Below are 12,663 nucleotides of genomic sequence, written 5' to 3'. Positions count from 1 at the left end.
GGAGCAGGCCAAAGCTACCCTGTGCTTGGAGGCATGGCGCGGGCATGGGCACAGAACCCATAAACCCATCCCTCTTTTGTTTTTATTTTGTTTGTTTGTTTGTTTTTGTTTTTGTTTTTGTTTTTTCGAGACAGGGTTTCTAGCCCTGGCTGGCCTCGAACTCAGAAATCCACCTACCTCTGCCTCCCAGGTGCTGGGATTAAAGGCATGCGCCACCACTGCCTGCAACTCATTCCTCTGTTAAACAGGCATTTTTGTTGTTGTTCACATTAAGGTGCTAGAATACTCTCTCCAGGATGTGAAGATGTTGAGAATGTATGACAAAAAAGGTCCTTAAACTTACAGAGACTGTCTGAAAGGGGAAAGAGAAAACAATGGCTTTCCTTTTCATTGTATGTGTAGTGCGCGCGCGCACGTGCATGTGTGGACATTTTGTATTCCACTCTGACCTTTGACTCTCCATCCTCCTGCCTCAGCCTCCTTAGCACTATATGTTCTACCATACCAGGCTAACAATGTTTTAATTACCAAGAAAGGAAGGTGGTACAATGACTTGGGCCAGGCAGCCTCTTGGAGCATCTCTCAGGCTCTTCTGTTTGTTTGAAAAATGTAGCCCAGGGTAGCCTTGCACTGTGTGCTGAGTGATAGTCTTGCACTTCTGATGTTTTTCTTTCCACCTCCCAAGGGTCGTGGTAACGTGGATTTACCACCAAGATGGATTTAGTTCACGTTAAAATTTACTTATCTTCATCCTAAACAATATCTATGAATCCATGGGCTGAGTGTGTGGGCTATAGATGCTACATATTAAATAAATATAGGACTTGAGAGGTGGCTCAGTAGTTGAGAGCACTGGCTGTTTTTTTCCCAGAGGTCCTAGTTTGATCCCAGTATTCACATGGCAGCTCACACTCACCTATGAACATGTAGTTCCCTGGTATTTGATGCTCTCTTCTGGTGTGCAAGCATACATGCAGACAAAACACCCATATACATAAAATACATAAACTCTCAAAAACAATCAACATATTAGTATAGATAATAAAGAATGCAGCCATATCTACCTATGTTTTCTTTTTGCTAAGTAGAGCAAGCTGGCCTAAAACTCAAGCATTTCCTGTCTTCTGGGATTACATCTGCCGCCTCTCCGGGCCTATAGTTTTCTATATTGTCACCAGTGGTACCTATACCCACTTTGAGAAAATGCTGCATTAAGGCACTTGGCTATCACCACAGCACATAAAAAAATGTTAAACACACATACATACAAAACTGTGATTGCTGTGAATTCAGTCCAGCCTGAGTTAGTTAGTTTTAGGACTGTAGAGTCCTGGACCTGTCTCCAGGTAAGTAAGCAAACAAGCAAAAAAAGGAAGAAAGAAAGTAAGAAGGAAGGAAGAAAAAGAGGTCACAAGCCACTGAGAAACGCCTATGTCCCCATTGATACACAGCAGGATTGGAAGGACTTTGACTTTCCTTCAGTCAGTCAGTAATTGTCATGTGTTAGGGAATACTGTGTCAGGGGCTGAAATGGTGAACAAGGTGTGTCTGGTGCGTGAGATATGAAACCTAGGGAATCAGATACATATCGTGGGCCAGAAGTACATAACATCAAGCCTGTGACCTGCTATTTCCAATTAGCTTCATTTACCCACTATCCTATATAGTTGGCAGTAATTGATGGCTATCCTTACCATATTCCCATTCGGTTAGCAACGTGCTCTGGGGATAGCTGTACGCATGGTATGGGTCAAAGATATGGAAATGAGTTACTCCAGAAGCATCTAGAATATAACAAATGGAATATAAACTTCACTACTGTGGTTTAACATTGCAACTTAACTAATAGCAGTAGAGAGTAACTCTCAGCAGCGGATGCTGGATCTCAGTAATTCGGTCTACAACAGCAAACACTGGATAAACAATACAGGGCTTTAGTTTCCAAAGTCTTGTCTTTAATTCTTTTCTTTCAGTGCTGGGATTAAGCCCAGGGCTTTGTGCTTGCTAAACCACACTACTATTCTATTGAGCCACAGCCCTAACCCCAAAACTTGGTCTCTTTCCTTTTGTTTCTTTCCTCTTCCTCTTCCCTCTTCCCCCCCCCCCCCCGACCCCTTCTCCAAGGTTTCACTAAGCTAGCCCTGGATATCCTAAAACTTGCCATGTAGAACAGGCTGGGCCTGAATAATACAGGGATTAAAAGCACCTGTCAGAATGCCTAGCTGAGAGAGACCCTTTCTTTATAAACAAAACAAGACCTGCGGTTAAGGGCCCTTGCTACTCTGCCAGATGACTGGCACTCATGTGAAATATAGGTGGCCCATGACCCCCCTATAACTCTAATTCCAGGGGACAAAACTCTGCTGGCCTTCATGGGCATCTTTGGATATACATATAAATAAAAGGAATCTTTAAAAACAAGCAAGGCCATCTTAGACTACAGTATAAGTTTGAGACCAAACTGGTGTCAATATGTAACCAAATAAAATAAAATAAAATAAAATAATATAAAGTGCACATTGAGGTGGAGAGGTGACTCAGAGGTTAAGAGCACTGACTTCTGTGCCAGAAGCCCTGGGTTCAAATCCCAGCACCCACATGTTAGCTAACAACTGGATGTAACTCAGTTCCAAGAGGACCCAATGACCTCTTCTGGTCTCTATAGGCATTGCACCCACATGCAGGGGTGCACACATCTGTGCAGGCAAAATACCCATACACATAAAATAGAAGTGAACATAATCCTATCCATCCATATTCATCCATCCATCTTGAAAAAGCACACAAAAATCATGCTGATAATCCCAGAAAGGCTATGGCAAGACAACTGTTTTGAGTTTGAGGCCAGCCTGAACTACAGTGTGACCCTATCTCAGAATAACAAGACCACAAGATCATAATCGTACCTTCTGTATAGGATATTGTAAAGATAACCCAGCTAAAAATAAACTTTTAGTGACTAGAGCTGTGGTGAGGGGAAAGATGTGATTCTATGGCTCTTGTGTAGCCTTTGCACTTGGTATGCTTAGGTACCTCCTTTTAAAATAATAAAACTAGGCTTAAACTTTGTTTTAGTTTGAATTATGTGTACTTGTGTGTGTCAGGCTATGTGCATAGGAGCATGAGTGTATGTTGAGTTATAGCTGGTTGTGAGCCGACTGACGTGGGTGCGGGGCACCAGTTGTTAGTCCTCTGGAAGAGCAGTAAGCATTCTTAATTGCTGACACATCTCTCAATGTCCCATTAGTCATTTATTTATGTGCATTGTGGGTGCATGTCTGTCTGTGCACCATATGCATACTTGGTATGCACAGAGACCAGAAAGGGTCTCAGAAACTGGAATTACATATAGCTGCGAGCCACGATATGGGTGCTTAGAATCAAATACTGTTCTCCAGGAAGAGTAGCCAGTGCCTTTAACTCCTGAGCCATCTCTCCAGGCTCAGTTTTTAAGTACAGGTTTTCATACTGCTGAGATGGTCTCGAACTCCTGTGTCCACCTTGAAGGTTCTGGAAACACAGACATACACCACCAGACCTTAGGTTCCCAAAGAGCTGAGCAGTCACTTTAATCTAATGGACAAATAAGTATAACTCGAAAAAGAAAAGAAAAAGGAAAACAAATTTCTTCCCTCAGGACTTGGAGCTGAATGAAATCAGGGACATAATAAAAGTGAAGATGTGAAAAGGACAAATGACAAGAAGCTCTTTCTTAAAAGGCCACTTTATTGTTAGAGATAGATCCAAACGCAGTTCTCCGCAGCCCTCCCCTCACTCCCACAGCGGCGTCACTGGGCATCTGAGATGGGTGTGGCCTGTCACCAGTCAGGGCTGTTCATCCAGCTCCAGGCTACCTGCTTCCGGTCACGGTCACGTGGCCACATGAAAGACACATCACAGCTCACAAAGATCCTCGGACAGTCTTCGAATTCCCCCACGGTTACTGTACATCCTTGTCTTTGTATTATTGTACAAAATAACGTTAACCAGGGCAGGCTAGCTGTGCTGTGCCACCTGCGGGACCTCCTTTGAGGATTGTCGCCCCTCAAATACGACTTTATTTTTTTTATTGCAGGGAAACCTCTGAAAGTTGTTGCTGTACAAAAAGAAAACTCTAGACAGTTTTAAGACTAGCAGCCACTTAATGCTGCTTTAGTTCATTTAAATTCTTTCCCAAAAATACATTCCTAAATATACAAACTATACAATCTTGTCATTTTAATGCTGGTTTTTTTGTTTTGTTTGGTTTTTGTTTTTGTTGTTATGGTTGCTTTGTCATTTTTTTTTTAAATAATAACAAGAAAACCTGAAATTAAAAAAAAAAATCTGTTTGTCTTCAAACCAACAAGAGCGCTCGGGGACTTGTGACTCAGTACCTTCATATAATGCCTCATAAATAACGTTAGTCACAGTCAGCCTTCACAGCTTGGTCCGCACGCGCGCGCACGAGACAAAGGAAATACTTTTCTGGTGGTTAGACGTCATCTGCAGAGAGAGCTGGGATGTTCATCCGAGGCCGGGTGAAAAATGCCATTTTCTCCCTGTGATGGAAAACAGGTGTTTCAACCTCACTGGGCACATAGGTATGGACAGGATAAAGCCTGCTCAGGGTCAGGGCATCATGTATCCCAATCACACAGTCTGCCACTGAGAGACACCTCTGCTATATACTGTAGGATACTTAGTGATAGCCCTGGCAACTATTAAATGCTGTTAGCATGCCTGAACTCTGGCTGTGAAATCTGAAATCTATGGACCCTGAACATGGTGATACACGCCTCTAGTCCCAGCAACTTGAGAGGCATGGACAAACACAGCTTGGGTCTGAGATTTTGAGTTCCTAGCCACATAGACCCATCTTTAACAGCAAACAAATACACACACACACACACACACACACACACACACACACACACGAGTCAAATATCTTTGCAGTGAGTGACATAGGAGACAAAATCATGCTTGACCCATTAGCATGATCAATACAGGAAACATATACATATGCGTGTGTGTGTGTGTGTGTGTGTGTATGTATATGAACATTGGTTTGTTTTTGGTTTTTATGTGTGTTTGAGGCAGGGTCTCATGGAACACAGGTTGGCCTTGAACTCACACTATAGTGGATAGAGGATGAATCTAAATCCCTTTGTGTTGGAAGGCCCACACCAAATGACATCTGTGACCCTCCTCTGACACGTATAGGCCCAGCAAGGCAAGCACACAGCTGTGATTCTATTAGGCAGGCTAGCAAGCAGAGGCAGGAAATTAGGTGAGCATCCATTGCACGCCACTCCCCTCTTTATCACCAGCCAGGCCCCTGCAATTACCAGGTACCGAAAAGGCTGAGAGGAAAGGATAAGGCAGGTGGCTCGTTCATTAAACAAGAGGATCTCACAAACTGGGCTGAGCTGTGTGGGGACTGGATCCAGAGCACCACAGTACTCACAGCATTATGGGAGCCTGGCAGAGGATGAACATCTGTTCCCATGTAGGCTACAGCTCTGCTAGCAACAGGAGCAGTCAGTGCCCAGGAGCAGGGAACACGAGGCCAGCAAAGGTGATGAAGGCCAGGCGGCATGAGACTGGCATCATCCACTCACCTGAAAGACTGCACTTCTGGGGGCTCCTTACAGCTCTGGCCTCGAAGCCTGTGCACATCCTTGGCAGCAGCTCTCATCATCTTGTCGGCTTGCAGCTCGCTCTTGTGCTCCCCACGATCCACCTGGGAGGCAAGGCAAGCAAGAGTGTGAGGTGGGAGAGAGTCCTCCAGCCTGCAGGAGGAGCTGTTAGCAATGCAGAGTCTGTACCATAGAGTCGGCATTGTGTAGAAGGATAATGGGCTATGTTCACATCATCCACCGATGACCACTGAGAATTGAGGCAGGGTTTAGAAGGAACTGTGACAGGACACGCCTAGTGAAGTGTGTTTCTTACCTGCTCCTCAGGCACTTGGGAGGGGAGATTTTACAGTGCTTTGATTTTACAGACCAAGAAAATGGCTCAATTTTGTTTGTTTGACTTTTGATTTTTGTTTTTTAAATTTTATTTTTTAAAAAAATGCGTTCAGTTTTATGTATATGAGTACTCTATCTGCATGTATACCTGTGTGCCAGAGGAGGGCATCAGATCCCATTACAGATGGTTGTGAGCCGCCATGTGGTTGCTGGGAATTGAACCCAAGAACCTCTGGAAGAACAGACAGTGCCCTTGAAAAGGTCAGCTCAGGAACTTTGGGAAGGTCATGAAACACTTGCCCTTGCTGAAGGGCGAGGCTAATTAACATTCCTCGGACAACAGGGCAGAACCGACCTGCGGGTGGGGACACATTCTGCAGGACTGACCATTGCCCACCTTCAGACAAGGGAAGTCCTTGTCACCTCATTCCCTAAAGACCAATCAGTTTAAAGGGCGCCCTGTTCCGCCAATCATATTGTGCCTAGATGCTGATGCCCTGGAAACCATATAAAAACTCCCCAAATGGGTGCTGGGCGTCGCCACCTCTTCTCTGGGTCTTGATGACCCCAGTGCAGTGGAACAATAAATTCCTCTTGTTTTTTTTTTTTTTTTTTTTTTTTGCATCCATCCCTGCTCCATGTGGTTCACTCAGGGGGTCCCCAGTAAGCTAAGGCTCCCTGGAGTCTTACACCCTTAACCACTGAGCCATCTCTCCAGCCCCTTTCTTTTGTTTGATTGATTATTTTTTTGGTTGTTGTTTTTGTTTGTTTGTTTGTTTGTTTGCATTTGAGACAGGGTTTCAGTCTAGCTTAGTCATCTAGACTAGAATTCGGTATATGGTTTACATATTGAACTCCTGGTAATTCTCCTGCTTCACCCTTATGTGCATGGCCCACCTGGATAAGATGCTTGCTGTATCTGATGAAGGACTCACAGTGAGTGGGGCTGAATCGTAAGCACTCACATAAAAAAAATCAATAGAAACATCTGTAGAGCGAAGACGAGGGCCCCCTCAGGGCCCCCCACAGTGGGATCACAGGATGCTGAGAGGCAGCCAGCCAGTGTTACTCACCTTCTTCTCCAGCATCCTCAGTAGCAAGCGGAAGCGCTCATCTTCACGCAGCCACTGTGGCAGCTCCTTCTCCCCGTGGTTCTTGGCTTGCTCCAAATGCTCCTTCAGCTCCTTCAGCACTGAGATCTCCTGAGTCAGCTGGCTGTGCCAGGTCCTCGTGGCCTGCAGGTCTAGTTCTAGGTCCAGCGAGGTGCGGATCAGGCGCTCTGTGCGCAGGGACTTGACGGAGGAAGGCTGCGGGGGGTGGAGAAGATGTTCACGCCTGCCAGAGGGCTCAGCCCAGAAACCCACAGATCCAGTCCTCTGAACCCCAACACCTGCCTTCTTTTATGTGCAGATACCCTTCTTACAGAATATACTCTCGCAGTCACACAGGATGTGCAACACATACCAGGGACTCCATTGTCATGCGGCTCCAGTTCCCCTTTTTACAACAGCCCTCCAGGGGCCTGCCTGTTAGTGTCTACGCAGCTGGGGCTCTAGGTTAGAGTGTGTGGAGTGTGGTGGGAGAGCTGAGATTCCCTAGCAGTGCTGACTGCATTTGCATTCTGTGAATGGTGTCTGGTGCTAACCTGCCCTCGGGGTTGTCTCAATGCATATTACACTGGGCAACATCTGGACTGTGTGCCTCCAGTAGCCAGACTCTGCTCAAGAATTCGGTTATCTAGGACACACTGCATCATGTTTTTGTTGCTGATTTTTTTTTTTTTTAATTAAAAATTTTTTTTCCTTTTGGGGGTAGGTTACAAGGATGGAGGGCTGATATGGAAGAACTAGAAAATGAGTGGGACTGGGGTGCATGATGTGAAATTTACAAAGAATCAATAAAAACTTAAAGAGTAGGGCAGTGGTGGCGCAGGGCCTTAACCCTGGCACTTGGGATGCACAGGCAGGGGAATCTCTATAAATTTGAGGCCAGCCTCATCTATAGAGAAAATTACAAGACAGCCAGGGCTACACAGAAAAACCTATCTCAAAAAGAAGCAGGAGGAGGAGGAGGCTTGGCAGGAACAGTGTTGTGAGACCTGCTGTGAGGCAAGAGACCTGCTGGAACTATTTCAGGGTTTGGACCAATCCATTCCTGAAGGCAGTCTCACAGCCTGCGGACTTGCTAAGTTGTATTATTGCTTTAGTTTGTTTTGTGAGCCTTTGCACACACTAGGCAACCACCCTCTCAGTGACCTCTAGGGCTATGGCTGGATCTTACCAAGGCCTGGATGCAAAAATAGCTGTAGGTTTAGAAAGAGGCCAGAGCAGCGAGAGGTGAGTGCATCGTATTGGGTGTCTCCCCCATCTCTCCATCTTACCGCCTTGAGACAGGGTCTCTCACTGCACCAGGACGTGACATTTTGGTTAGGCCTGGCTAATGAGACCTGTGTCTCCACCTCACCCCTAACGCTCGGGTTACAGACAAGCACAACCATGTCTGGCTTTTTATGTAAAGTTTCAAACTTGAGTCCTCATGCTTGCAAAACAAGTGCCCTCACCCACTGAGTCATTTCCCCAGCCCGACAGCAGAAATGTAGGGACAAAAAATGTGGAGGTTCTAGAGTATTTTTCCAGAGTGAACATCTGTCTGTCTGTCTGATCTATCATTGTGTGTGTGTGTGTGTGTATACACACCCAAGAGTGACTGTATGTGCACGCATGGTGCACGTGTAAGAGGTAAGAGGACAACTGTGTGAAGTTGGTTCTTGACTTAGACTTTTCCCTGGGTCCCCAGGAACTCAGGTCGTCAGTCACACAACAAGCACCTTTATCTGCAGAGCCAGCCCACCCATCCCGGCCTACCCCCTCCCCTTCTCCCTGACACGCCAGCCTCGGGCTATCCATAGGCCTTCCCGAAGTGAAGAGCAGCAGGCACAGAAGGGTCATTAAGGTGGCTCTTACCCGCTTCATCCTGACGCTGCGCCGCTCCAGGGAGTTTCGCACAAAAGGTGGCTTCTTGGACAGCGTAGAACTATCACTGTCACTTCGGTTCAGCTGCAAGAGAGAAAGCAGAGGAAGTCAGGCACGGGAAGAGTGTGTTCTGGACACTGCTCCCCCTGACCCCCACAAAAAAAAGGGTCCAGTGGGAACAGGAAGAGATCACTTCCCCAGATTCCACCCAGGCTCTGAGCTTCCTGTTGCAGGCTTTGCTCTGGACTTCCCATCCCTTTATGGTGACCACTGGCTAAACATGCATTAGGCGTGGTGTGTGCCGTTGTCTCCTCGTGACCCTAAATTAGATGAGTCACCTTGGGGTGATGAGTCACCTTGGGGTATCCTCACGACACTGTGCAAGGACAGTCACCATATTACGTGCAGGGCATAGGAGCTCACGAGTCATAGAACCCACCCAAAGCCATGGAAGAGCTGCTCAGCGGGGTCTGATGAGGTACCACCACTGTAGGATATACTGTCCCTTTGTCCTGCCATGCAAAGAGCTGCTTACACGCACTTGTCCCTGTCCTCTTTGGAAACAGATATCTGGGCCAGAGATAAAGCATGAGTCGAGCATATGCCGAGTCTTCAGTACTGCAAGTGAGTACTGCAAGCGAAGAGATGTGCTGGGGGGGGGGTGCCCCAAGGCCAAGGAGACACACCCATATAGAGAAAGAATATACAGACTCTGCAAAAAAGCTGGGCTCAACCATCTTCCCCACTCAAATCCCTGCACTGGCCATTTTTCATGTTTCCCCAGAGGCCCCCATTCTCAGCTATGACAGCCTTTCTCCTGCAGGGGAGGACGGGCAGGGTTAAGTGTACTGTGCTACTGCATCGGCCCGGCAGCTGTCCGTTCACTGCTGAGGGTCTCTAATGAGAAGCTATTAGTTTCATTATTTTCGTGGCTGTTCATCGTGACTAAAGATAAGGACACTAATAGTCCCTGTGCCAGGCGGAGTCTGAAGCAGACCAGACACAGGGCAAACGGTGAGCACGTGGGTGGAGGCCCTAACTCCACACTCAGTACCTCAGTTATAGCTTCAGTTCACACAAACGTTCCTGAGAGACAAAGGTGGCTTTACAGTTTACAAGCAGAGATCAGCAAATGGAAACCGCATGGCCCAGTGTGCTACGACAGACTCGAGCTGCGCACAGCACTGTGGAATTCATGTAGAGATACCTACTGGTTGCACGGGGGACCTGAAGACAGCCTCACACTTAATTGTTTCAACTAGAGGTGGCTATTTATTTATTTATTTATTTTATGTATATGAGTACACTGTAGCTGTCTTCACACACACCAGAGAGGGTTACCCATTACAGATGCTTGTGAGCCACCATGTGGGTGCTGGAAATTAAACTCAGGACCTGGGGAAGAGCAATCAGTGCTCTTAATTGCTGAGCCATCTCTCTAGCCCCAGAACAGTAGATCCTTAAGACCCAGATGTTTATATATTAAAGATCAAGTTATAAGACAGCAGGGAAGGCTACATTCATTTTTGAACTTCATTTTTTGTTCACTTTAGTTTTTGGAGATGAGGTCTCATGGAGCCCAGGTTGGCCCTGGGCTGTTTATGGAGCCGAAGCTGGCCTTGACTCTCCTGGCTCCACCTCTGAAATCTGGAATCACACAACAAGTGGAGAAAACAGCAGTCCAATCAGAGTTTGGGTGGCCCACGGTGGCAGGAGACTGATAGAGGCATCAGGATAGACTGCCAGTCCTAGAAGCCATCAGACACCTGAAGCCACAGACAGCACCCACCCCGTGTTTACATGTTTCTCCCATACACACGTAACAATTAAGTCGTGATTCATAAAATCAACATAGTTAGTGATTGGAAATAACAGATTCCTACAGATCCCAGCAACTTCAGTGCAGAATAGTTTTTCTCTCCTCACGTCAGAAGAATGTTTGCCTTTTCACTAAGGGAAATCGTGACAGCTCCTGGGCGGCGGCCTCAATGGCAGGCCTTGCTGCTCTTGTCTTTTGGGTTATTATTAAGTAAAACAAAGATTCCTGAACATAACACTGTGATACCTCGGCGCTGAAAACAGATGGCTACTGGGGCTGCACAGATGGGTCAGTGGGTAAGAGCACTCGCTGTTCATGCAGAGGACCAAAGTTTGGATCCTAGCACCCATGTCAGGCAGCTCCCAGCCATAGCTCACACCTCTAACTCCAGCTCGGGGATGGCCAGCTGCCTCTTCTGGCTTCCACAGACACCTGCACTCTGGCATATGCTGGCACACAGACATCCATGTTCACTGAAGAAGGAGTACTGGATACTATGTAACCGATGGGCTGGGTGCACAAATGAGTTACACTTCACTGAGATGCTTCTATTTTCTATTTTCCCCATGTAACAAAACCTCAGCTATATTCTAATCCCAAAGATAAACAAGCATTAATTTCCCCTGGTGTAGCCAACCCCTGATTTCCCTCGGTGTGACTTTTGATGAGTGGCATTCATTTATTTGATTTTTCACTGCATGCTCACGAGGTAGTTGATCTGCAAAAGCTGAGGTCTTAGCTGTCACCCCAAAGGCTTCTCTAACTCCTTCAGCCACCACCCCCTAACCCCCCGTCAGAAGCACTGACTGATTTTTCTCTCTACAATCGTGAGCTGACTTAACCGTAGCATCCTTCACTAGAATGCAGGGTCTCCAACATCAGCGTTCCTTGACTTCAGGAAACGCCACATTTCCTATAAGCTTTGCAGCCCATATGCGCTGGGCCTGCATCACTCCCACAGATGCTGATTGGTCGAATGACTGGCTTGAAGCTTTACCCAGAAGAGGAGACCTCCGTTTTTACATGAAAGGACTTGGAGGTGGGCTCCTGGGACCTTGGAAACCCCCCTCCCCTCTCCAAAACGAGAGAGGAAGGCTGTTTGTACTGATCCATACTACTCAGTGGATCTGTAAGGTTCTGGCAGGGAAGGCAGCAGGCATCACTTCAGCCCAGCACTCACATAAGGCATGCACATGGCCTTAGGTGTGCTACATTCAAGGCAGGCTTGGGGCAGCAGCTAGTTCTAGAGCCCAGGCAGCAAGAATGACTGACCCGACCCCTTGGACTTGGTGGGTACCCAGACCCTCCATGCATGAAGGAACATAGGCTAGCCCAGAAAGGGTTTGCTGAGTTGGAGAGTCAGGAAAGGGTGGCAGCTGGAAGAGAGACAGAGACAGAGACAGAGACAGAGAGATGGAATGCAGAGCTCTAAGCCAACTACCTTGAGAAGATGTAGCCTGGGAGGGAGTCTCAAACAGTCCCTTCCTCTACTCTTTCCACCCTCCCCAGTGAACTGGAATGTAATGTTAAACACTATTATCTTTAAATTTCTTTTTTTTAAGGTTTATTTTATTTATTTATTTTATGTATGTGAGTACACTGTAGCTGTATAGATAGTTGTGAACCTTCGTGTGGTTGTTGGGAATTGGGTTTTTAGGACCTCTGCTCGCTTTGGTTAGTTCCAATTGCTCAGTCCCTGCTTGCTCCGGCCCAAAGATTTATTTATTATTATACACAAGTACACTGTAGTTGACTTCAGACGCACCAGAAGAGGGCACCAGATCTCATTATGGGTGGTTGTGAGCCACCATATGGTTGCTGGGATTTGAACTCAGGACCTTTGGAAGAGCAGTCAGTGTTCTTTTTTTTTTTTTTTTTTTTTTTTTTTTTAAAGATTTATTTATTTTATTTTATGTGA

The 12,663-nt window shown here is 46.5% G+C and overlaps 1 protein-coding gene across 1 annotated transcript in view; it reads right to left on the bottom strand.

Moving 5' to 3' along the window:
• Nucleotides 1-3,708: 3,708 nt before the first annotated feature.
• The window catches only part of Wwc1 (WW and C2 domain containing 1), a 141,566-nt gene continuing 132,611 nt past the window's right edge, over nt 3,709-12,663 (bottom strand). The window contains exons 20-23 of the mRNA XM_021176839.3: nt 8,918-9,010; nt 7,028-7,261; nt 5,601-5,722; nt 3,709-4,541 (exon numbers count right to left, since the gene is read on the bottom strand). Coding sequence (XP_021032498.1) covers nt 4,475-4,541; nt 5,601-5,722; nt 7,028-7,261; nt 8,918-9,010 — 516 coding nt within the window. The 3' untranslated portion in view covers nt 3,709-4,474. The remainder of the gene's footprint in view (nt 4,542-5,600; nt 5,723-7,027; nt 7,262-8,917; nt 9,011-12,663) is intronic.

The sequence above is a fragment of the Mus caroli genome, unplaced genomic scaffold (genome assembly GCF_978045245.1).
Source record: "Mus caroli unplaced genomic scaffold, Mus_caroli_1 scaffold_13, whole genome shotgun sequence".
NCBI classification, from domain to species: Eukaryota; Metazoa; Chordata; class Mammalia; order Rodentia; family Muridae; genus Mus; species Mus caroli.
This window is presented reverse-complemented; position numbering and strand designations above follow the sequence as displayed.